General features: G+C 63.6%; 3 protein-coding genes across 8 annotated transcripts in view; 2 read left to right on the forward strand and 1 right to left on the reverse strand.

Annotated features, from left to right (window-relative positions):
* Positions 1-6,788, reverse strand: part of NOC2L (NOC2 like nucleolar associated transcriptional repressor) — a 15,921-nt gene extending 9,133 nt beyond the window's left edge. Inside the window, exons 1-9 of the mRNA XM_030805576.1 lie at positions 6,704-6,788; positions 6,418-6,570; positions 4,495-4,669; positions 4,287-4,418; positions 3,570-3,690; positions 3,398-3,488; positions 1,178-1,256; positions 955-1,065; positions 358-471 (exon numbers count right to left, since the gene is read on the reverse strand). Of these exons, the coding sequence (XP_030661436.1) occupies positions 358-471; positions 955-1,065; positions 1,178-1,256; positions 3,398-3,488; positions 3,570-3,690; positions 4,287-4,418; positions 4,495-4,669; positions 6,418-6,570; positions 6,704-6,729 (1,002 nt within the window). The 5' untranslated portion in view covers positions 6,730-6,788. The remainder of the gene's footprint in view (positions 1-357; positions 472-954; positions 1,066-1,177; positions 1,257-3,397; positions 3,489-3,569; positions 3,691-4,286; positions 4,419-4,494; positions 4,670-6,417; positions 6,571-6,703) is intronic.
* A 1,382-nt stretch (positions 6,789-8,170) lies between these two features.
* KLHL17 (kelch like family member 17) lies at positions 8,171-13,180 on the forward strand. 3 transcript variants are annotated; one of them, XR_004028470.1, is made up of 12 exons: positions 8,171-8,391; positions 8,892-9,151; positions 9,228-9,349; positions 9,449-9,670; positions 9,900-10,085; positions 10,317-10,530; positions 10,722-10,866; positions 10,952-11,119; positions 11,541-11,629; positions 11,728-11,788; positions 11,970-12,151; positions 12,396-13,180. XR_004028470.1 is itself a non-coding variant. In XM_030805728.1 (12 exons), exons 1-12 carry the CDS (start codon positions 8,285-8,287, stop codon positions 12,622-12,624), a joined length of 1,998 nt encoding a protein of 665 aa, XP_030661588.1. In that variant the 5' UTR covers positions 8,171-8,284; the 3' UTR covers positions 12,625-13,180. The 3 variants fall into 3 exon arrangements, 2 of the variants coding, with proteins under 2 accessions (XP_030661588.1, XP_030661589.1); XM_030805728.1 differs by having other exon boundaries at positions 11,728-11,801; XM_030805729.1 differs by having other exon boundaries at positions 9,969-10,085; positions 11,728-11,801.
* A 787-nt stretch (positions 13,181-13,967) lies between these two features.
* On the forward strand, positions 13,968-22,855 carry PLEKHN1 (pleckstrin homology domain containing N1). Of its 4 annotated transcripts, none has more exons than XM_030805733.1 (16): positions 13,968-14,078; positions 14,168-14,267; positions 17,868-18,014; positions 18,112-18,192; positions 18,284-18,356; positions 18,477-18,604; positions 18,711-18,806; positions 18,931-19,011; positions 19,680-19,755; positions 19,895-20,031; positions 20,592-20,741; positions 20,916-21,056; positions 21,229-21,369; positions 21,562-21,780; positions 22,068-22,116; positions 22,194-22,855. In XM_030805733.1, exons 1-16 carry the CDS (start codon positions 13,996-13,998, stop codon positions 22,325-22,327), a joined length of 1,836 nt encoding a protein of 611 aa, XP_030661593.1. In that variant the 5' UTR covers positions 13,968-13,995; the 3' UTR covers positions 22,328-22,855. The 4 variants fall into 4 exon arrangements, with proteins under 4 accessions (XP_030661593.1, XP_030661594.1, XP_030661592.1 ...); XM_030805732.1 differs by having other exon boundaries at positions 13,996-14,078; positions 18,675-18,806; positions 22,194-22,327; XM_030805734.1 differs by lacking the exon at positions 20,916-21,056 and having other exon boundaries at positions 13,973-14,078; positions 18,675-18,806; positions 22,194-22,755.
* The last annotated feature ends 594 nt before the right edge of the window (positions 22,856-23,449 follow it).

Raw genomic sequence — 23,449 nt, forward strand, 5'->3', positions numbered from 1 at the left:
CTGAGGGTCCCCACATGCAGGCCACCCATGGCTTGGGGATGGGCAGTAGGACTGTACCCTGGCCATGGCCTCAGGTCCCAACACTCAGTGTCCTCCTCCAGCCAGGGAGGCCCTCACCTGGGGAAGTTGTGTGAAGCAGGGTCCAGGTGGGGCCCTGAGAAGGCCGAGGGCGCTCTTCCCTGCCCACCACCCCCAGGTGCTCTGTGGGACATCCATGATCCAAGGGCCCGGGTCTGCTCAGAGCTGCAGTGCATGGCCCAGTGCAGGGGCACCAACCACAAAGGCAGCCTGCCCCGCCCTTAGGCCGAGATTTCCAATGCAGATGCTGAGGGACACAGATGCAGGGCCCACCACTACCTTGAGGACGGGGCCGAGGAAAGTGTCCTTCTTGTGCCGGCAGACTCTGCTGAGGACCAGGAAAGCCAGCACCCGCAGGGACTCCTCCCCAGTGCTCCATACGACCACCATTCTCTGCGGAAGGTCAGACGTCACTGCTGGCCCCCCAGCCTCCTCAGTGGGGATGCCCCAGGGCCAGCACAGCCCTCCCCAGCCAGGAAAAGGCTCTCATGGCCACCAGCAATTCCCAAAGCACCTCGGGGGAGCCCTGAGTTAGGAGCTCAGTTACAGAAGTGAACAGAACAGGTGCGTTGCTCCTCGTGAGAAGAGGACCACAAAAGTTTACCACGTCAGACACACCGACGTATGTGAGATCACACCGGGAAGAAGACACCACCGTGGCTTTGCTCACGGACTGAGCCACGCTGCCCAGGCAGGTGGGGGCTGCCTCAGGTGGGGGTGGGGGTGGGGCCAGGTGCTTCTGTGGCCTCTCTAGCCAAGCGGAGCCAGTGGAGTGTGGGCACCACCCGTGCCCTGGCCAGGAGTGGGATGTGGCAGGGGTAGCCGCGTGGCCCCCCGACGCGATGACAGCCATGGGGAGGGGACTGGGCCACCCACCTTGAGCAGCATGCGGCACTGCTTGGGGAAGGTCAGGAAGCAGGACACCAGCACGCTGATGTGCCGCAGCATGGCTGCCAACACCGTCGTCTCCGCCAGACAGGACACCAGCTGAGGGCAGGAGGGGACAGTGAAGCCGCAAACCCATGCATTCCAGGATACAAAAAAGGACGGGACCACCGGACACAGCCAGGCCCCCGTGCCCTCCCCACCAGGACAGCACCTGTATGACCGAGCCCAGGTATGCCTTGATGTCCACACGGAGCTTCCCCCAGAGCGGGCTGCTAGACGGCTGCAGCATCCTGCAAAGACACCACCCATCCCTGTCTGGGAGGCCCCACGGCTCAGACGCGAGGCTGCTCAGCATGTGGCGCATGCCCTGGCCAGCACAGCCTCCACAACCCTGCAGAGACCCCCGTCTCTCCTCTCAAAAAAGCTCAGAGCCCTTACAGCTGGACAGACACGCGGGCTTAGCAGGACCCTCTCAAGGGCACTAGCCCCTTCTTCAGTGGCCTTAAACTCCTGTCTGCCCTACCCAGGGTTGGCCACCTCCCTAAGAGTCCCCAGAAGTCCCAGCCTCCAACTCCCTCTCTCAGACGTAAACCTTTTCTAGGTCCCCTTGATCACATCCCCATCACGAGACCCCACAAGGCCCCTAAGCCCAGCAGCTGGTACTCGGTGCCTCTGGGGTCTGCCAGGCACCACCAACTGCCGTAGACTGGTTTCCTTTGGCCCACATTTGCTGCACAAAGAAAAGAAAATCAGAGGGCAGGTGTGGAGGCTCACGCCAGTAGTCACTGCACTTTGGTTTGTTTTTTTGTTGTTTTTTTTTTTTTGAGACAGAGTCTCGCTCTGTCACCCAGGCTGGAGTGCAGTGGCGCAATCTCGGCTCACTGCAAGCTCCGCCTCCCGGGTTCACGCCATTCTCCTGCCTCAGCCTCTCCGAGTAGCTGGGACTACAGGCGCCCGCCACCACGCCCGGCTAATTTTTTGTATTTTTAGTAGAGACGGGGTTTCACTGTGGTCTCGATCTCCTGACCTCGTGATCCGCCCGCCTCGGCCTCCCAAAGTGCTGGGATTACAAGCGTGAGCCACCGCGCCCGGCCTAGTCACTGCACTTTGGGAGGCCAAGGCAGGAGGATCAAACTCCAAGCCCAGGAGTTTGAGACCAGCCTGAACAACATAGTGAGACCCCGTCTCTACAAAAATATACAAAATATTATCCAGGCCTGGTGGCGGAGTCCCAGTTACTTGGGAGGCTAAGGTGGGAGAATCACTTGAATCCAGAAGGTACGTGTTGCAGTGAGCTATGATCACTGCATTCCAGCCTGAGTGACAGAGCAAGATCCTATCTTGTAAGGAAAAAACAAAAAACAAAACAAAAAAACATTTACCAGCACCCACACAGTAGGCGCTCACTAAAATCTGCTGAAGCACAGGAAGAACAAAGGGCAGGGCCCCAGAAAGACCCCCCGTCCTCGACCCTCCTCACACCTGTGCTGACGCTGGCTGCTGGACACCTGCAGCTGCCTATCCAGACCCAGGAGGCAGCCCTGCTCCCCAAGGCCTGACTCCCTCCGGTACAGCTGCTGCCTCACAGGGGTCCCTGACCTGGTGGCTCAGGCTGCAGTGCTTGCTGCTCCCCAATAGCTGCCTGTCCCTCCACTCCCATCTGCCAGCTTCCCTGTCCCCTTCGGACAGCACTGCCTTCATGTGGACATGGCTCTGCTCTATCCATCCAGCCCCGACCATTACCACCAGCCCGTCTCCTGAGCCGCTGTCTCCTGCCCCCAAGGTGCTGATGGCGAGGCCTCTCCCTTGGGTCTCCTTTCTTCCTTTGAGGGTGTCCTGGGGCAATTTCAACTCTAGGCCTCCATTGACTCAAAGTCACATGGCTGCACGGCCCCAGAACCCCAGCGTGATCCATGCTCTATCAAATGCTTGGCTGTGCGTCTCTCTTCTCTGAAAACCCTCCACGGCCTTCTCTGCCCAATCTTCCTCTAAGAGGGAAGTTGAGGCCCTCAGGTTCTCAGCATTGATAAGGCCCCTGTCTACAGACATGCACAGCTCCAGGAAACAGGCCAGTCACAGTGCAGAGGTCAAGGAGCATGGACAGGACTTACAAGTCCTTACGAAGGGGAAGAGAGCAGGAACCCTAACCTGGGAAAATCTGAGAGGAAAGGCAGCTGCACACTCCACACTGTCTGAGACCGAGCAGACAGCTTCCCTTTTCAGAAACGAAAGAAGGTGGGGCCGCTCCAACTGGCCCCAAGTGCCCAGCCTCTCCCAACGGTCCCTCGTGCCCCACTGCCTTCTCAGGGTCTCCGAGAAGAGCCTGGCTCTGTTGCCACGTCTCTGTCCTGGCCACAGGGCCTCTGGCTTCTCCTGTATGTGGTCCCTATCCACCTTCCACCCCACCCCCCTTCCCCACCTCCCGTCTTACCTGCTGCTGTCCTTTGCCGCCTTTCCAAACAGCAGCTTCTGGAGACAGCCAATAAGGTCTCTGATGCAGAAGGTAACCAGAGCATTGAACACTGCAACGAAAAGGCCTGGATGTACTCACGGGATAGAGAACACAACAGACAGCCTGGATGCCAGGCTCCCCCCGAGCTCACCAGCGCTGTCCGTGACCTGGAATTTGTTGGCCTCAGCACTTTCCTGGTCCCCTTGGGTGGTGGCCACAGCTGCTCGGAACGCCTGTACCACTTCATGGAACAGCTTTGGAGTGAGGCGTTGCTGAAGGAGCCAAGAGTACCAGGGGCGTCAGGGGAGCTGAGACTGCACTCGGCAGAGTGGAAACGGCGGCCCCAGAGAAAGGCACTCCCACCCTCACCCTCAGACATAGGGCAGAGATTGGGGGGTGGGGCACAGAGCCCCATACTGATAACAAAAATGCAAACAAAGTCTAGAATTCTCTGGGAAGGGGAGGGAGTCTAGCTCAGGAGCCCCAGGGAAAGGACTAGGAGTGCCATCTCCAGGTGGTATCCGGAGCTCTCCCTATCCTTGTCCCTGGAAAAACCACTGTGAGAGGCTCAAAGGACCCCAGCTCCACCAACCAACAAAAGCACAGTCCATCCCACCCACAGCGGGGCTGACTTTGGGGAGTGGGGCGCCGACGAAGCCCCTGGAAATCTACCCAAAGGTGAACACGCAGTCCTGGGGCAACCAAGCAAGCAGGAGGAGCAACGTGTAGTCACTTGCGCCGAAGAGGGCTCCAGCGTCCCCTGAGTGGAGAAGAGCTCCTCCCACCAGCACAGCCTCAGGCACCTCAGGTGAGGCAAGGCCAGATTTCTGCCTGGGCAGCCGGCTGCCCACCCTTCACTGCTGCTCACCTTTGCTGCCTGCTTCCATCTCTCAACCATGGCGAGGGTCACAGGAACACAATTCTTCGTCCCCTTCAGCCCTCTGGGGGCTCTGTCCCCATCGTCCCCCCCCTCCGCTCCATCCTCCTCCTCACTGGCTTCCTGCACAGAAAGGCTGAGCTGAAGGAGAGTGTAGAGGCCACAAGTGCCCCCATTCTGGTGTGGCCCATGCCCTCACCTCCAGCACATCTGGCAGGGAGTGGAACGGCTCCTCTTCCTCCTCAGAGCTGTCCGAGTCGCTGAAGTTTAGCAGGCTCTGGTCATTCTCCTGCAGGAACTTGTAGAACTCGGGGTCTCTGTCCTTCAGCCGAGAGAGCTGGTCTTTGTGCTCAGAGGCACGGCCTTTACGCCGGCTGAGAAGGCAGAAGTCAGTGACCCCAGTGGGAAGTGGAAGTAGAGGGGGCAGGGAGTGGCCTACAGGATCAGTCTACTCCCTTCACAAGGGTTACCAACAAGCAAGGCAGGAGGATTGCCAGGAAGTACAGACCCATCTCTCCTACCTAACAGTCTCTACAACACACGCTCAAACACACTACACAGGCCCCCCAGCCGCGGTCTTCCCCGGACTTGCTGCGCCGGCGCCCTGCTCTACACAGGCTCCCCCAACCGCGGTCTTCCCCGGACTTGCTGTGCCTGCGCCCTGCTCTAGGACCCCCAGCCGCGGTCTCCCCTGAACTTGCTGCGCCTGCGCCCTGCTCTACAGAGGACCCCCAGCCGCGGTCTTCCCCGGACTTGCTGTGCCTGCGCCCTGCTCTAGAACCCCCAGCCGCGGTTTTCCCCGGACTTGCTGTGCCTGCGCCCTGCTCTAGGACCCCCCAGCTGCGGTTTTCCCCGGACTTGCTGTGCCTGCGCCCTGCTCTAGGACCCCCAGCTGCGGTCTTCCCCGGACTTGCTGTGCCTGCGCCCTGCTCTAGGACCCCCCCAGTCGCGGTCTTCCCCAGACTTGCTGTGCCTGCGCCGCGCGCTACTTTGCCTGATGGTGGCTTCACCCTTCCAGGGGCTCAGACTAAAGGCAAATCTCTGTCTCTAATACCCAGCATGCAACTTGTCATCAGATCTCATCAGCAACACCTTCAAAACCATTCGTGTCTCCTCTCAAACCACCACATAGTTCAACTCTCAGTTAATATAAGGTCTGTTTCCACCCTTGCCACCTACAAGGCACTCCACCGCTCAAACCCAGAAGTAACTCCGTGTTTTACGAGGCAATCTTATGACGGTCTACGGCACCTGGCTCTTCATCACCCTTCTGGGCTCATCTACCGCTATTCACCCCCTCACTCCTGCCACAGCCACGTTTACCTCTGCACTCTCCCCAAATGCTCCCACTGCAAGGCCTTTGCTGTTTCTGCTGCCTGAAATCCCAAGACACGCTTCCCCTACTGTCCGTGTGGCCTCCTTGCTCGAGGTCTTTATTCAGACATCATCTTCTCAAACAGCCACCTCCGCTTTTTTTATTTTTATTTTATTTTTCTCAGACGGAATCTCACTCTGTCGCCCAGGCTGGAGTGCAGTGGCGCAACCTCCGCCTCTCGGGTTCAAGCGATTCTCCTGCCTCAGCCTCCCGAGTAGCTGGGATTACAGGTGCCCACCACGCCCGGCTAATTGGGATTTCTCCGTGCTGGTCAGGCTGGTCTCGCATTCCTAACTTCAGGTGATCTGCCCGCCTTGGCCTCCCAAAGTGCTGGCATTACAGGCGTGAGCCACCGCGCCCAGCCTCCGCTCCTTCTAACAGACCAACTCGGCTCCCCTGCAACTATCTCTCCAGCCCCTCTGTCCTTCCTTTCCCTCCCCGGCACTTATCTGTCTTCTACCGAACTGCAGGCGGTGATTTCACCCAAGAACGTGAGAGCTCTCCTAGATCGGGAAGAGACTTTTGCAGAACTCACCAACATAAGCTGCCTCCCTAGGACAGGGTTATGGCACGGAACAGGAGCTCAGTAAACATCGGATGAAAGAGTAAGTTAAGCTGAAAGGACTGGGGGGTAGAGGTCGGAGATCCTTAGGCCTTGGCCCTCAGACCCCAGGCGAGGTCAGCAACCTTGTGGCGCGGTGGGACAGGACAAGCAAGGAGGTTCTGCTCACGCATGTCCCCACTCACCTGGCCGAGGGGCTCCCGCCCGGCTCATCCGGACTCCGGGCAGCCTCGCGTGCCTCCCGCGTCTCCGCTTCTGGGGAGTTTTCGGACTCAGATTCGGACTCGGAGTCAAAGCCCGAAGCTAGGAACTCGTCCACCGTCAGCTCCGCCAGGCGCCTGCGGGTCACGCAGGAGTCACAGCTGCCCGCAGGCCCAGCTCGCCCCAGCCCCGCTGAGAGGAGCAAGAAAAGCCCCCTTGGATACAGACACCCACCGGGAGGCCAAACCGGCCGTCGCACCCGCTGCTTACCTCTTGCGGCTCCGCGCAGCTGCCATGACACCAGCCCGCAGCGTGCGCCCCACTTCCGGCCCCAGAATGCCGCGCGGCTGCGCACTTCCGCCGTCCAGGCCCCGCCCCGTTCCCCGCCCCGCCGCGCCACGCCCAGCCAAGTGGCTCTACGGTTCTCCGACCGCAGCGCCGGCGGCCTCAGGGCGGGAGGGCGCGTTCGCGTGCTCGGTTGCGGGCAGCCCCGGTGGGGCCCAGATGCGCCTCCTGCTGGGCGCCCGGCTCCGTAGGACGCGGCGACGCCGGTGTCCTCCCCGGGGAAGAGAGACCAGGAGTCCCGCCGCGCCCGCAGCCCACCCGGCGCTCCGAGGGCACGCGCCTGCGAGGACGCCAGGCTGCGACGGCGGGGCCCCTATGCAAAGAGCTCTCACAAATCAACAATAAAAAGCAGACGGTCCAGTAGAAAACGCGAGGAGCGGTGGGAACCGCACTGATGTCGGCAGGTCGACAAAAGACGGGCGACCCGAGGGCCAGGCTGGCTTCGCCTCCTATCCGCGGAGACCGGGCCAGCGCCACGAACACCACGCAGGGCGCTCCCCGTCCACGGGCCTCTGGGTACAGACGGCGGCCCTTCTCGGGGACGCCGCACGGGGCGAAGGCGGTGGGGAAGCCGGCGCCTTCCTTCCCGCTACCAGCCTGACACCCGGGCCCCCAGGCCTGGACAGCCAGACCCCGCGACAAGGGCGCCGCGGGGCGCAGGCGCGGCTCCCCCAGCCCTGGCACTGAAGGGGCGCGTGAGGCGGACGCGGGCGGAGTGGCCTCGGGATCCCATTCGGCCTCTTGGTGCCGCGGGGCCCCGGGGCTCCCCGGAGGAGAGCCAGTTAGGGGGTCGGGGGAGCGGGGAGTCCTACGACCCCGTGACTAACATGCTTCCGGGGGAAGAGGAGGGCAAAACTTGGGGGGGTCCTAGGAGGAGAAAGAGGGCGAGGCTTAGGGGGGCTCCTCGGAGGAGGAGGGCGAGGCTTAGGGGGGCTTCTCGGGGGAGGAGGGCGAGGCCTGGGGGGCTCCTCGGAGGAAGAGAGCGAGGCTTGGGGGGGGCTCCTCGGAGGAGGGCGAGGCTTAGGGGGGTTTCCCTGGGGAGGAGGAGGGGGAGGCCTGGGGGGCTTCCTAGAGGAGGAGGAAGGCGAGGCCTGGGGGGGCTTCTCGGAGGAGGAGGGCAAGGCCTGGGGGGCTTCCCGGAGGAGGATGAGGGCGGGGCCTGGGGGGCTTCCCGGAGGAGGAGGAAGGCGGGGCCTGGGGGGCTTCCCGGAGGAGGAGGAGGGCTAGGCCGGGGGCTTCCCGGAGGAAGAGGAGGGTGGGGCCCGGGGGGCTTCTCGGAGGAGGCGGCGGACCCGGGCGCAGCGCTGGAAGGATCCGCTTCCAACGTCTAGTCCCCGAAGCCTCTCGGGAGGCGGGGCGGGCGGCGCCGAGAAACAGCGGCTGCGGGCGGGAGCGGCGGGAGTGAGCGACACGGCGCGGGCCGCCACCGCCGAGCAGCCCTCCGGCAGTCTCCGCATCCGTTCGCCCGCGCGTCCTCCGCGAATCGGCGGCGGGTCCGGCAGCCGAATGCAGCCCCGCAGCGAGCGCCCGGCCGGCAGGACGCAGAGCCCGGAGCACGGCAGCCCGGGGCCTGGGCCCGAGGCGCCGCCGCCGCCACCGCCGCAGCCGCCGGCGTGAGTGGGCGGGGGTCGGGGCGCGGGGGGCGGCCTCGGGACCTGCCCGGCCCCCGCCCTCACGTCTGCTCGCAGAAGGGGCGGGGGCTTCTCCCGAGGGTCCGGGGAGGTCGGGACTCAGGTGCGGAGGCGGGGTCGGCCTGGAGTGGGTTCCCCACCCGCGCCCCGCGCGCCCAGGACGCCGCTCCCGCTGCGGGCCCGAGAGGGCGGCTAGGGACGTGGAGGAGCTGAGCTCGTGGGGGCGCCGGGGAGCGGGGCCGGGCGCGGGGCTCTGCTCGCGGCTCTGACGACGCCCGGGGGAGCGGGGGAGCAGGGGAGCAGCGCAGGCCTGGACACGGCGCGCTCCGGGGCGGGGGTCCTTGGCAGAGGTCAGGCGAGGGCTGCCGGCGCCCCCGTCGCACCAGCGGCTGGGTCCCCGCGGGCTGCCCGGGCTCCCCAGAGGCTCCAGAGCGGGCGGGCAGCTCCCGTGGGGCGAAGCCTGACCCGCCCGCCTCCTGCAGACCCGAGGCAGAGCGCACGCGGCCCCGGCAGGCTCGGCCCGCAGCCCCCATGGAGGGAGCCGTGCAGCTGCTGAGCCGCGAGGGCCACAGCGTGTCCCACAACTCCAAGCGGCACTACCACGATGCCTTCGTGGCCATGAGCCGCATGCGCCAGCGCGGCCTCCTGTGCGACATCGTCCTGCACGTGGCCGCCAAGGAGATCCGTGCGCACAAAGTGGTGCTGGCCTCCTGCAGCCCGTACTTCCACGCCATGTTCACAAGCAAGTACCAGCCTGCGCGGCGCTGGGGGCTCCGTGGGTCCCTCGGGTCAGCCCTTCTGACCCGCTGTCCCCGCAGATGAGATGAGCGAGAGCCGCCAGACCCACGTGACGCTGCACGACATCGATCCTCAGGCCTTGGACCAGCTGGTGCAGTTTGCGTACACGGCTGAGATCGTGGTGGGCGAGGGCAACGTGCAGGTGAGGTTCCCTCACCCAGATCCGGGTGAAGGCCTCGCACCCAGATCCCGCTGCCCCCCCACTCTGTGTCTCCCTCACCCGCCTGTCGGTGCTCCGTAGACTCTGCTCCCAGCCGCCAGTCTCCTGCAGCTGAATGGCGTCCGAGACGCCTGCTGCAAGTTCCTACTGAGTCAGCTCGACCCCTCCAACTGCCTGGGCATCCGGAGCTTTGCCGATGCGCACTCCTGCAGCGACCTGCTCAAGGCCGCCCACAGGTACGTGCTGCAGCACTTCGTGGACGTGGCCAAGACCGAGGAGTTTATGCTGCTGCCCCTGAAACAGGTAACAGCTGGCGGGCCCAGCCCTCGCTCCCCACCCCACCCCAGTCTTTGCCTTTGACTCCCGACCCCATTTTGTGCCTGATACAGCCCCACCCACAATCCTTAGTGCCTGCTGTGCGTCCACAAGACCCTCCTGGATCCAGGCCCCCCAGGAGCCTCGTCAGTGGCTCCTGACTCTCGGCCCCTCCCAGTATGAACACTCAGCCCCCACCCCCAATCCTCCCTCCTAGGCATCCTCAGGGCTCCCTGGGCCCACAGGACCCTCCCCAGATCTCAGGTCTGAGGACCCCCACCCCCAGGTGCTGGAACTGGTCTCTAGCGACAGCCTGAACGTGCCTTCCGAGGAGGAGGTCTACCGAGCCGTCCTGAGCTGGGTGAAACATGACGTGGACGCCCGCAGGCAGCATGTCCCACGGGTGAGGCGCGGCCCGGGGGGCTCCCACAGCATCCAGGAGGGCGTGCAGGTGGCTGAGGGCCTGGTGCACCCTGACCTTGCCCGAGTTCAGGGACTCCGTGGGGGTGGTGACCCCCCCTGTCCGAAGAAGAATCCGTCACACAGGTGGTACGGGCATCTGGGGGGTTGTCTCAGCCCTGACACCCAGCGTGCCCGAGGGTCCCGCCTGATCTTGGCGTTCCCTGCACCCCAGCTCATGAAGTGTGTGCGGCTGCCCCTGCTGAGCCGCGACTTCCTGCTGGGCCACGTGGATGCCGAGAGCCTGGTGAGGCACCACCCTGACTGCAAGGACCTCCTCATCGAGGCTCTGAAGTTCCACCTGCTGCCCGAGCAGAGGGGCGTCCTAGGCACCAGTCGCACGCGTCCCCGGCGCTGCGAGGGGGCCGGGCCTGTGCTTTTTGCTGTGGGTATGGCCCCCCGCCCGTTTCCCTTCTGCCCTGTGCCTTCTACTCCCCACCAGCACAAGTGCACCCCACCTGTGCCAGTCAGGTCCTGACCTGCCCCTCCGCCCCTCCATCCAGGGGCCTCTCCAGGAGCCCGGGGTGTGGCCCAGCAGTGGGATCCACTCATGAGTCCCGTCTCCACCTGCCCTCCCCAGGCGGCGGGAGCCTGTTTGCCATCCACGGAGACTGTGAGGCCTACGACACGCGCACCGACCGCTGGCACGTGGTGGCCTCCATGTCCACACGCCGGGCCCGGGTGGGAGTGGCTGCGGTGGGGAACCGGCTGTATGCTGTGGGCGGGTAAGCCTGGAGGCTGGACTTGGGTCGGGTCTGGCACGTGCCCACCAGGCCAGTCCTGACCTGCAGTGGGTTAATTCTGCTATAGCTATGACGGGACCTCAGACCTGGCTACGGTGGAGTCCTACGACCCCGTGACTAACACGTGGCAGCCGGAGGTGTCCATGGGCACGAGGCGAAGCTGCCTGGGTGTGGCCGCCTTGCACGGACTCCTGTACTCGGCCGGCGGCTATGACGGGGCCTCCTGCCTGAACAGGTAGTAGTTGGGGTTGGGGCTCCGGTGACTTTGTAGGGTCCAACCGCAGGAGGCAAGTTTGTGTCCCTATCACAGAGGTCATATCTGACGAGGTGTTAAAGGGGGTGATCCACAAGGCCGTTTCACCCCAGGCCACGGCCACACTGGGCCTGAACTCTTGGCTTTGCTGCCCCAGTGCCTTTCCTCTCTGGGGTCCTTACCCCCAGTCCAGAGGCTCGGCCCAGGTGGGTGTGCGCCCAGGGTTGTTCAGGCAGCCAGGGTCTTGTGCCCACCAGCGGGCGCTGCCTGGTAGGACTTTGCGGTCTGAGTCTCTCTGACTCCTAGGGTAAGATTTCAGCCATTCTGCTGGGGAGGGCAGGTCCTGGGGCCGGGACGCCTTTCCGTCTCCGCTGAGCTGTGGCGGCGGTCCTGGTGCCCACAGTGCCGAACGCTACGACCCCCTGACCGGAACGTGGACGTCCGTCGCTGCCATGAGCACCCGGAGGCGCTATGTGCGAGTGGCCACGCTTGGTGGGTGATGGGGCCTGCCTGGGGGGCATCCCCACCTTCCCCCACCCTGGAGATCCCACTCCCAGCAGGAGTGCCACGGGTATGTTGACTTCCCGCAGATGGGAACCTGTATGCTGTGGGCGGCTACGACAGCTCCTCACACCTGGCCACTGTGGAGAAGTATGAGCCCCAGGTGCATAGTGCACCCCTCCTGGCCACCCCCTCCTGTGCTCCACGGGGCCCTCCTCCCTCTGGTTACCCACGTCCCACCCATTCCTGACACCCCACCCTGGAGTCGGGGCTGCAGCAGAGGAGGGATGCCCGTGGCGGGTCTGCGTCCAGCCCACGCCCTCGCCCTCAGGTGAACGTGTGGTCGCCCGTGGCGTCCATGCTGAGCCGACGCAGCTCAGCGGGTGTGGCCGTGCTGGAGGGTGCCCTGTACGTGGCAGGGGGCAACGATGGCACCAGCTGCCTCAACTCGGTAGAGAGATACAGTCCAAAGGCTGGAGCCTGGGAGAGTGTGGCGCCAATGAATATCCGCAGGTCCGCAGTGGGGCTACGGGGAGGGGGGCGCAGGTCCCCAGTGGGGCTACGGGGAGGGGGGCGCAGGTCTGCAGTGGGGCTGTGCTGCGGGGAGAGGGGCGCGGGTCCGCAGTAGGGATGTGCTGTGGGGAGGGAGTTCTCCCCACCTTAGCGGGCATGTCCCATCCCCCACCCCTTCTCATGGCGTGGCCCCTCCCCCCTCATCCCTTCCTGCAGCCAGGTGCTCACCTTGCCTTTCCCCCAGGAGCACACATGACCTGGTGGCCATGGATGGCTGGCTGTACGCCGTGGGGGGTAACGACGGTAGCTCCAGCCTCAACTCCATCGAGAAGTACAATCCGAGGACCAACAAGTGGGTGGCCGCATCCTGCATGTTCACACGGCGCAGCAGTGTGGGTGTGGCGGTGCTGGAGCTGCTCAACTTCCCGCCGCCATCGTCACCCACGCTGTCCGTGTCCTCCACCAGCCTCTGACCCACCCACCACCAGAGGCCTGCAGCCTCCCACATGCCTTAAGGGGGCCGTGGCCCCCACCAGGGACGTCCTGCGCCATCCGTTCACGTCTCTGTCTCCATCCCTTTATGTCTGTAGTTGTTTATTTAGTTATTTATCTTATTTATTCAGGGGTGACCAGTGCTGCGGCTGCCCGTTTATACCATTAGCGTCTGGCATTCCTGCGTGTCCTGCCCTCCACTGCCTGCATGGGGGGCAGCGGGGAGTGAGGGGGCAGTGGGGAGTGACCAGGTGGGGGCCTCGCCACCCCAGGGCCATTGCCTGCTCGGACCCTGCAGGCTGCGGAGCAAGAGGCCCTGGGTCTCTCCAAGCAGCTGCAGACCCCAGCTCGAATTTTGCACACGGCCCTCGCACACAGCGAGGTCCCGGGAAGGGTGGGGAGCAGGTGTCCTTCCTGTCGTCGTCTGCCGTGTGCCATCTTTCCTGGATCTTGTAGTGGGTGCACGCGTGTGCACTCGGACCCCACACAGCAATACGAGCCCAACTTGAACAATAAACACATTTTTGGGGCTCCTCAGGCTGAGCATCTCTCTCTGGCTTTCTGGCTTGGGCAGCTGCGCAACTTTGGGTCCTGTCTGGGGGTCCAGGGTGAGGGGTGTCCGGGGGGTAGCCTGAGATGCGCAGGCGTCTGGGAGCTGCAAGGCAGAGCTGTGCATCCAGGGAGGGGGCCTGTGGAGTTCCTGTGGACCAGCCTCCCAGTGTGGGTGGGGTTTGCCTGGGCTGGGTACTGAGGCCGAGGTCCCCGCCGCGTCGTGGGCTCTGGGGACGGGGCTGGGGAGGACAGCATTGCCCCTGAGTACGCTGACTGTCCTGGCCGTCTAGGAGGCATGTGACCTTCCTGAGTCCCCTTAAGCCTTGGGGACCCTGATTTGGGTCTGTGGTGAGGGGGCCCAGGCAGGAGGAGAGGCTGGGGTGGCTTTCGCCGCCGTCTCCCATGCTGGAACTCTTGCCTCAGCCCTCCCTGCAGTCACCGGTGACTCAGGCCGGCCAGGGTTTAGATGGAAACAGGATGTGTGGGCACGTTGTTGGGGGGGGGGCCTGGAAGGTCGCCCAAGGTTCACCAAGCCAGAGCACAGGCAAGTGGGGTGCCCTGCACACCGGAGGCCTTGTCTGGGCCAGAGGGGTGCTTGCCAAGGCTGGCCTCTCAGTGTGGAGGGCCCAGGGCAGAGACCTGCACGGCTCAGGTAGGGGCCAAGCCTCTTCCAGAAAGGCTCCACCCTCGCCCAGCCCTGGGTGCCAGGCGGGACGTCCCAGAGCCCCGCCTGCCCGCGGGAGGCGGGGGCAGGAGACTGTGGACAGGGACCCAGCTTGCCGACCTGCACGACTCTGGCCATGGGGAACAGCCACTGTGTGCCTCAGGCCCCCAGGAGGCTCCGGGCCTCCTTCTCCAGAAAGCCCTCGCTGAAAGGAAACAGGTGAGCGGGGCGTGGGTGCGGCCACCTGGGCGCAGGGCTCCCCCACCCGCTCCGGGGCCAAGCCACGAGACCCCGTGCCTTGTCCCCAGAGAGGAGAGCGCGCGGATGCCGGCCGGCCTGCTTGGCCCCGAGGCTGCTCGAAGCGGGGACGCCGCCGCCAACAAGCTCTTCCACTACATCCCGGGCACGGTGAGCGCGGCGCGCGCGGTGGCTGTGGTCTGGGAGTGTGGCTCTGCCCGCGCGTGTGTGCCGCGTGTCCGTGCAGCTCAGGGTCTTCCCCTCGCCCCGGGGGCATTCAGACCCCGGTAGGTGAGGAGCCTACGCTGACTGCCCCGCCCTGGGGAGCTCATCCGGCCGAAAGTCTGAGCGGAGAGCGAAACCGCGACGCAGGACTGAGTCAGTCGGGAGCAAGCTGGGCGGGGCGGGCAGTGGGCGGGGCCTCCCGGGACCTCCTCCCGCAGGGGACCAGCGCACGCGCGTCTCGCTGCAACGGGGCTCAGGGTCGTGCTGGTAGTGTAACTTGAGAGTAAAGGGCCTCAGATGAGCAGTGAACCAGCCGGTAACCTACACCGGCCTTTCTCCCTGGGTGTCCCGCAGAAAGTTGCTGCTGGGTATGGCCGCCTGGTCCACAGCAACCCCTCTGGGCACGCGCCAGCCTCCTCCCAGCCTGCCAAGGCCATGCAGCAAGGAGGTGTCTCCCAAGCACACACTAGGCCACCTCTCCGTGGAAGGAGCAGAAGACCACCCCCCCCCAGCCCCTGTGGGACTAAGGGTCTTCACAGGGTGGATGCCCAGCCCCTTTCAGACGTGTCTGGTGCTGGGTTGAGGGAACAGGAGGAGGAACCTGGGCTTCAGGGCAGACAGGAGCCCCCACTGCACCCCTGTCAGGCAGCCTGGATGGGTGGGCTCTGCTATGTGCAGGCCCTAGGAGCATCTGGGGGAGAGGACCCCTGCCCTGCACTCCTGGGTCCGGCCGCTGGCAGGCCATGCAGACCCCTTTGCCAACACGCCCCCGCCAGGCAGGAAGCTCGTGCCATACCCTCTCCTGACCTCCAGAGTTTCAGGGCTCCCTGCAGACAGGTGCTGGTTTCGGAAACCACGCTGCCTCAGAGGACTGGGCAGGGAGAGGGAGCCAGGCTGGGTTGGGGTGGGGTCCCTTTGGCTGCATCTCAGACTCCACTCCCTCTGTCCAGGCCCAGGACATGCAGTGTGACCCTGGGGGGTCCTATGAGGTGTGGTGGGTGGCCCTAGTGGTCCTCCCTTGCCAGGACATGGTAGCCAGAGAGGCAACAACCTGCCACCCTCAGGAAATGCAGCTGGATGGGGGAGGAGCTCTGGGCCAGTCCTGGAGCCAGTGCTCCGCAGGCCTGTGCCTGGGCTCTACACCCAATGCTGTGAGCTGGCTCTGCCATGGCTCCAAGCTGAGTCCTCCCCGCGGCCCCAAGGCTGAGCTGGGCTGCAGGGCCAGCTATGTGGCCCTTCCTGGTCTGTGGCCTATTTTTCATGGGTGCCAACCTGGCATCAGTTCCCACGCTGGGTGTGGGTACAGGAGGCCCCACCCGGAGGCAGAAGGCCGGGGAAGCCATGCGTCTGTCTGTTCACATTCCTGGGCCTGCTCAGGGGCAGCTAAGCTTGGCCAGGGCACGGCAGCTCTGCAGGTAGCTCTCGCCAGCTCCTAGAGGGAGCAGCACACCTTCCCACTTGCCCCTGAGCCTGTGGATCACAGAGGTCTCCAGCCCCACGTTCACACCCGTCCCCTTTCTGACTTCTAACCTGGTGATCAAAGCCTGCATTTGTAGTGGACTGTGTGTGCCAGGATTGGCTATATGTGGCATGGATGCGGAGTCTCCTCCCCTCTCAGCACATGCAGTGATACCCACAGGATTGGCTATACGTGGCGTGGATGTGGAGTGCCTTCCCCCCCCTCCCCAGCATCGTGGAGTGCCTTCCCCTCCCAGCACATGCAGTGATACCCACAGCACATCCCAGGCCCTGTCTTAGGCTCTGGGGGCACAGCAGTGAACGGAATAGACAACCCCTGTTCTGCCGGTGCTCCCATTCCCACGGCAGAGACACACGATGGGACAAATCAATAGAAGATCCAGTGAGGAGGGTGGGGTGGGTGCTAAGGAGAAAAACAGAGGGGATGGGTCCTGGTGCTCCCATTCCCAGGGCAGAGACAGATGACGGGACAAATCAATAGAAGATCCAGTGAGCGGGGTGGGGTCGGAGCTAAGGAGAAAAACAGAGGGGATGGGTGCAGAGGATCAGGGAAGGCTGGAATTTTAGAAGGGCTTTCAGAAAAGGACTTCTTGGAGCAGGTAATGTCTGAGCAAAGCTGCAAAGCGGGTAAGGAGGGGGGTCAGGGCTGAGCGGTCCCCAAAGCAGGAACAGAACATGCAGCGGCCGGAGAGCATGGGTCTGATGTGAGGAGACAGTGAGGCCGGGGCAGCCACGGAGACCCCTTGGGGCACTGCCAGAACCCAGCTGTCCCGAGTGAGGCATGCGGAGCGGCGAACACACACTCAGAGGATCGGCCCCAGAAATCTCCTCACATATTTCAGGCTGGGGGCTGGAAATGGGCGACGGTGAGGACACTGACACCGAGGAAATTGGCAAATGTTACAAATCAGGGCATCGGTGTGTTTCTGTGTCTGTTTTTTGTAGAACCAGGTGTTAAGCGTTTACCATCCAATACTGGAGACGTGGGAGGGTTTTGAGTGTTACTCAGACACCCCCAAATTCTTCTAACAAGTCTTCAGAGGTTGAATAACCAAAGCCATGTTACACAGTTTAGGAAAGAATGAAGATCGGTTTAATCCACTGAGTCCAGATCTCACCATCTCTACCACTAGACCAGGCAGCTCTGTGTGGGGAAGTGTGTCTGTGTGTGCGTGTGTGTATGCACGCACGTGAGTGTATGTGTGCACAAGTGTGTATGTGCATGTGTGCACACATCCGTGTGTCTGTACACAGGTGTATGTGTATACGTGTGTGTTGGTGTATTTGTGTGTGTGGAAATGTATGCATGTAGGCAGTGTTTGCATGTATGTGTGTGCAAGTGTGTATGTGTGCATGTGTGTGCATGCATGTATGTGTGTACGTGTGTATAGGTGCACATGTGTATGTGTGCACGTGTGTATGCATGCATCTGTGTGTGCATGTGTACATATGTATGTGCACTCGCATGCATGTGCGTGTATACGTGTGTATATGTGCACATGTGTATGTGTATACATGTGTATTTTGGTGTATTTCTGTGTGTGGATATGTATGCATGTATGCACGTGTGTGCATATCTGTGTATGTGTGCCAGCGCATATGTGTGCACGTGTGTATCCATGCATATGTGTGCATGTGTGTATAAGTGCGCATGTGTGTTCACGTGTGTATGTATCTGTGTCTGTATTGTGTGGCATGTATGTATGTGCCTATTGTGTGTGTATGCATAGGTGCGTGTATGCGTGTGTACATGTGTATGTGTGTGCATATATGGATGCATGCATGTTGCCTGTATGTGCACGTATCGGGTGTGTGTGCATGTACACGTACACAAATGTGCATGTATGCATATACGTATGCACGTGTGTGTGTAAATTCTGCCGTGACTGTTTTCCTGTGGAAAGGCTGAGTGTTCAGGTTCTGTGCCTGTGGGGGGCTGTTCTTCACATATGTGTTGTGTGGCTGTGCACAGGCAGACCATGCTATAGTCCTGTAGCTGTGTGGATGCGAGCGGAGGGGATGGGGGGCCCAGGCGAGGCCCCCTCCCGTGAGCTCTGCTCCTCCTAGGACATCCTGGACCTGGAGAACCAGCGAGAAAACCTGGAGCAGCCATTCCTGAGTGTGTTCAAGAAGGGGCGGCGAAGGGTGCCTGTGAGGAACCTGGGAAAAGTCGTGCATTATGCCAAGGTCCAGCTGCGGTTCCAGCACAGCCAGGTGGGGGCCGGGCTGGGTGGGGCACGCTCAGGGTGCAGCATCCCCATCAGCCTGGGGCTCCCCAGACTCCGCACTGACGACCCTGCTACCCGCGCAGGATGTCAGCGACTGCTACCTGGAGCTGTTCCCCGCCCACCTGTACTTCCAGGCCCACGGCTCGGAAGGACTCACATTTCAGGTGAGGCGGTGGGCGGTGGGCGGTGGGGTGGGGCCACGGCCGCCATTCCCTCCATGGATCCCTGAAGCTCCTCCCACCCTGTGCCTGGCAGGGGCTGTTACCGCTGACAGAATTGAGCGTCTGCCCGCTCGAGGGGTCCCGAGAGCACGCCTTCCAGATCACAGGTGTTTGGGATGCTTCCCGGGCCCCCAGAGGCACTCCTGACCCAGGCCTTGGAGGGGACCTGCCCTGTGGGCTGCGGAGCATGTGTGTGTATGTGTGTGCCCTCTCTGCCCTGCCCGCAGGCCCGCTGCCTGCACCCCTCCTGGTGCTCTGCCCCAGCCGGGCCGAGCTGGACCGCTGGCTTTACCACCTGGAGAAGCAGACGGCCCTCCTCGGGGGACCGCAGCGCTGCCACTCGGCACCCCCACAGGTCAGTGCCGGGGACCCCACGCCCCTCCCCACCCTGATCCTCGCAGCCTGCTCTGACCTCCTCCTCACAGGGGTCCTGCGGAGACGAGCTCCCCTGGACTCTGCAGCGCCGTCTAACCCGGCTGCGGACCGCGTCAGGGCACGAACCCGGCGGCAGTGCTGTCTGTGCCTCCAGGGTCAAGCTGCAGCACCTGCCCGCACAGGTGGGTGTGAGGTGCGTGGGGCTGTAGGGGGACAGGAGGGGTGCAGGGTGGTCGGCAGGGCGGGGACCGGCCCTGGGTGCACAGCAGCTCAGTTCCCCCATCGTTTGACTCCACCCCCACTCAGGAGCAGTGGGACCGGCTTTTGGTCCTGTACCCAACGTCCTTGGCCATTTTCTCCGAGGAGCTGGACGGGCTTTGCTTCAAGGTGGGCCCCTCCCCACTGTGGGCCTGCCCCAGGGAGGCACCTGCGTGGGGGTGGGAGGGGGCGGCCATGCAGGAGGAACCTGTATTTCGGGGCTTGTTGAGACAGAGCGCAGGGCCCTGCCCACCCAGCCCGCAGTCCTGGTCAGTCTGGTCTCGGCTGTGACGTGGAGGAGCCCCTGCCCGCCCTGAGGTTCTCACCCTGAGGTTCTTGACCGCCACCCTGGGGCGGGCAGCATGGGGCTGAGAGCCCCTCCCGGGGACTCCCTCGTGTGTGCCTGCCCGTGAGAGGTGTGTGTGCACACGTGCGTCTGCCTGTGTCCTCCAGGGTGGACGCTGGGAAGGGGGTGTGCACTCACGGTAACCTTCAGTCACTGAGGAACAAACACTGGGCCCTCCCCGTGGTTCCCCCGGCCCAGCTTCTTCTCTGGGGACCCCAGGAGGCCAGTCCTGTGGCTTTGTGTGTCTGCCCCTAGCCGGCGAAGGCCCCTGCGCCAGGGTTGGTGGTGGCCCCAGGAGACATGGGACCCACTGGCCTCCCTCAGGGTGGCGGCCTCGGTGCCCAGCTCTCCACGTACCCAGCCAAGCTCTGGAGGGCAAGAGGGTGGGATGAGGCCAGGCGGGGCCCCGGGGCTGCCCCCACAAAGGCCTGGCCCTCAATCTCCGCCGCAGGGGGAGCTCCCACTCCGTGCGGTCCACATCAACCTGGAGGAGAAGGAGAAGCAGATCCGCTCCTTCCTGATTGAAGGTAGGGCCCTGACCCCGGTTCTGCCTCCTGCCTGGCCAGGCCATGGTGGGGCAGGAGCCTGGGGGACGCCCGACTCTTTAGTGGGGGCGCTGAGGGGTGCACCCCACCCTGCCAGCCCCTCACAGCATCTGTATGCCAGGCCCCCTCATCAACACCATCCGCGTGGTGTGTGCCAGCTATGAGGACTATGGCCACTGGCTGCTATGCCTTCGTGCCGTCACCCACAGAGAGCGGGCCCCGTCGCTGCCTGGTGCCGAGAGCTTCCCAGGGTTGCAGGTGAGGGGTCAGTAGGCCCCACAGCCCAGGTCCTGGGCAGTGGTAAAAAGGGGGCAGCAGACCGGGTGTGGTGGCGCACGCCTGTAATCCCAACATTTTAGGAGGCTGAGGCGGGTGGATCATTTGAGATCAGGAATTCAAGATCAGCCTGACTGACATGGAGAAACCCTGTCTCTATTAAAAATACAAAAAAATTAGCTGGGCATGGTGGTGCATCCCTGTAACCCCAGCTACTCAGGAGGCTGAGGCAGGAGAATCGCTTGACCGGGAGGCGGAGGTTGCAGTGAGCCGAGATCGTGCCACTGCACTCCAGCCTGGGCGACAGAACAAGACTTCGTCCCAAAAAGATAAAAGGGGGGGCAGCAGGGTGGGTCCAGGCAGGGGTGGGTGGGGAGTGGGTGGGTCCAGGCAGGGGTGGGTGGGGAGGGGTGGGTCCAGGCAGGGGTGGGTGGGGAGGGGGGTGGGTCCAGGCAGGGGTGGGTGGGGAGGGGGTGGGTCCAGGCAGGGGTAGGTGGGGAGGAGGTCCAGCCCTCACTCACCCCCACTCACTGCCCACCCAGGTTATGGGCAGTGGCCGAGGCTCACTCTCCTCAGGCGGACGGATCAGCTGGGACTCGGGGTGCCTGGCGCCCCCCTCCACCCGCACCAGCCACTCCCTGCCTGAGTCCTCAGTGCCATCCACCGTGGGCTGCCCCTCCCAGCACACACCGGTGAGCGCTTATGGGGTGTCAGACGAAAGTGGGGCAGAAGGCTGTCGGGTGCGTGTGTGTTGGGGACCCTGGTTCCTCAGGGAACTCAGACCGGAGGGAGCCCCTTGCAGCCTCAGAGAGTTGCACGGGAGAGGGGCCAAAGGGCTCTTTCTGGAAGGTTTGTGGTCCCCACAGGACCAGGCCAGCTCTGACCGCACCAGCATTGGCCGACGGAGGACTGAGCTGAGACGCAGCGGCAGCAGCCGCTCACCCAGGAGCAAGGCCCGGGCAGAGGGCCACGGCCCTGTCACCCCACTGCACCTGGACCTGACCCAGGTGGGCCCAGCACACCCACCCAGCCCCGGCCTGGTTCCCACCATTCCGCTCCACTGGCCTCTGTCTCTGGGCCCAGTGGTCCTGGAGCCACCCAGAGCCCTCTTGCACAGAAAAGGGGTGGCCTAGGCTGTTTCTAGCCCAGAAGCCCATCTCTCCCATCTCTGCCCTGCAGCTGAACAGGCTGAGCCTGGAGAGCAGCCCAGACACCCCTGACCGCACTTCAGAAACATCACACTCGCCCCTCTATGCCGACCCCTACACACCACCCGCCACCTCCCACCGCAGGGTCACAGATGTCCGGAGCCTGGAGGAGGTCAGACCCCTGCTGGGTGACAGAAAGGGCGGGAGGTGCCTGCAGCCTGAGGTTGGGGAGGTCTAGACCGTGCTTCTCGACCTGGGGTCTGGGGCTGCCCCAAGCCTGAGGTCTGTTCAGGCTCCAATGGGAGGTTGAGATTCTGGGGATCCCTGGATGCCACCCAGGCTCCAGCCCAGGCTCTCCCGGCAGTTCCTCAGTGCCATGCAGAGTGCACCTGGACCTGTGCCCTTAAGCCCACTCCCCTCGGTGCCTGTGTCTGTGCCTGCCTCTGACCCTGGCTCCGGCTCCTCTGGCCCCGCTGGCCCCCACTTGCTCTCCAAGAAGGGAGCCCTGCAGTCCAGAGCCTCTCAGAAACACCGGGGCTCAGCCAAGGATGGGGGGCCACAGCCCCCAGACTCCCTTCAGCTTGTGAGTAGCAGCCCCCATGCCAGTGTGCCCTGGGCTCCGGGCTGGCTGGGGGGCTGGTGTGGGGCCTCCTGGGACTCTGAGGGAGCAGGGAGGGAAACAGGAGGACGGGGGCAGATGGAGACCAGGGGAGGCCAGGAGGGAGATGGGGAGACAGGACTGGGGAGGGAGAGCAGGGGGACGTGGGTGATGCCAACACGGGGGGTGGGGGCTGCACATCGACGGGTTGTCTCCAAGCTCCCTGCCTGGGGCTGTACCTGGCTCTCAGACTTGTGGTTTGGGGTTCCCAGGTCTCCTCTGCCAGGGAAGGTTCGCCCGAACCCCGGCTGCCTCTGACAGGTGAGTGAGGGTCCTGCCTCCTGGGGTGACTGCCTGTTGCCTCCCACAGGCTGACCCATCTCTGCCTTCCCTGCCAGGTGATCGGTCCCCCAGGAGGAGCCGGGACCCCGGCTACAACCACCTCTTGGACGAGACTTTGTCTTCCTCCCACCAGAAGTGCCCCCAGCTTGGAGGGCCTGAGGCCAGTGGGGGGCTTGTGCAGTGGATCTGATGGCTGCGGTGAGGCGGGTTCTCAGGACCACCCTCGCCAAGCTCCAGGGTACCTGCCCCTCTAACCCACTTCAATTACAAGTCAGGGTCTGAACCCAGTGTGATGGGGGGAGTCTCCGGGGCCCTCCGGCTCCTGCTCCTTGGTGCCAGCAGCTGGGGCAGGGAAGGGCGGGAGGGGCCCCATCCAAAGGATGCCCTGGCCAGCAAGGCTGGGTCACAGGTCACAGGTCACAGGTCAGGGAGGTCCTGGCCGTCCACAGAGTCGGCCCTCAGCTCAGCCCACCAGGAGTCTGGGAGGAGACTCACTGGGAGTGGGAGGGAGGCACGGGCGTGAAGGTCAGAGGACAGAGAAAGGTCAGCAGGGTCAGAGTATGTGAGGTCAGAGGGCATGAGAGTCACAGGTCAGCAAGGTGTGAGGAGCACAAGCCAGGGTGTCCCGAGGAGGAGGGCGAGTGGGTCCTTGCATGGCCTGGTGTGCACCATAGGGCAGCACAGGAGACGCTGACACCACCGGACGAGAAAGAAAAAAGAGAGAAGAGAGAAGAGAAGAGAAGAGAGAGAATGAGAAAAAGAAGAAAGAAAAAGAGAAAGAATTTTATTGGTGCCGCGTCCATGTGTTCTCCGCTCAGCAGCCAGGGTCTCCCACAGTCTTCGGGACCCTGCACCCGCTGCCTCGGCAGGACCCCCACCCGGCACCCAGCCAGGCAGCCCCCTTCCTCTGCCACCTCGGGCCCCTCACCGACCTTCCCACCTTATCTCTGACTCCTCTTGGCTGTGGGCCCCCAGCTGCCCACAGGAGCCCCCGGGACAACCCCAGGAGCCCAGCAATCCATTTAATGCCGCCGAATTCTCCCTCTGCACCTGCACCCAGGGCTCCCGGGGAGGGGCTTGAGGCTCTGCCACAGACCCCCACCCTGCAGGGGCCGCTGCACTGGGGAGGGGCAGGCAGAGCCTTCACTGTCTCAGGCCAGAGCCCACAGAGGCCTTGGCCACAGTCCTTCGAGGATCAAGAGTGATGGGCCTCGGAGCCCTTGCCAGCCCAGCACACCTGTGAGGAGGCTGCCCATCCCCTCTTTGAGGCCACCCTGTGTCCTCACCCCTGCCTCTGCCAGAGCTCCAGCTG

The sequence above is a fragment of the Nomascus leucogenys genome, chromosome 24 (genome assembly GCF_006542625.1).
Source record: "Nomascus leucogenys isolate Asia chromosome 24, Asia_NLE_v1, whole genome shotgun sequence".
Taxonomy (NCBI): domain Eukaryota; kingdom Metazoa; phylum Chordata; class Mammalia; order Primates; family Hylobatidae; genus Nomascus; species Nomascus leucogenys.

What these genes read in the sequence shown, in the direction of transcription:
- PLEKHN1 (XM_030805730.1), top strand. Translation starts at nt 13,996, where the DNA reads ATGGGGAACAGCCACTGTGTGCCTCAGGCCCCCAGGAGGCTCCGGGCC. An exon ending in TGCGGTTCCAGCACAGCCAG is followed by an intron (nt 18,015 to 18,111) that starts GTGGGGGCCGGG and finishes CTACCCGCGCAG; the next exon opens with GATGTCAGCGACTGCTACCT. An exon ending in GCCACTCGGCACCCCCACAG is followed by an intron (nt 18,605 to 18,674) that starts GTCAGTGCCGGG and finishes TCCTCCTCACAG; the next exon opens with GGGTCCTGCGGAGACGAGCT.
- KLHL17 (XM_030805728.1), top strand. Translation starts at nt 8,285, where the DNA reads ATGCAGCCCCGCAGCGAGCGCCCGGCCGGCAGGACGCAGAGCCCGGAG. An exon ending in TGGGCGAGGGCAACGTGCAG is followed by an intron (nt 9,350 to 9,448) that starts GTGAGGTTCCCT and finishes GGTGCTCCGTAG; the next exon opens with ACTCTGCTCCCAGCCGCCAG. An exon ending in TGTGCGAGTGGCCACGCTTG is followed by an intron (nt 11,630 to 11,727) that starts GTGGGTGATGGG and finishes GACTTCCCGCAG; the next exon opens with ATGGGAACCTGTATGCTGTG.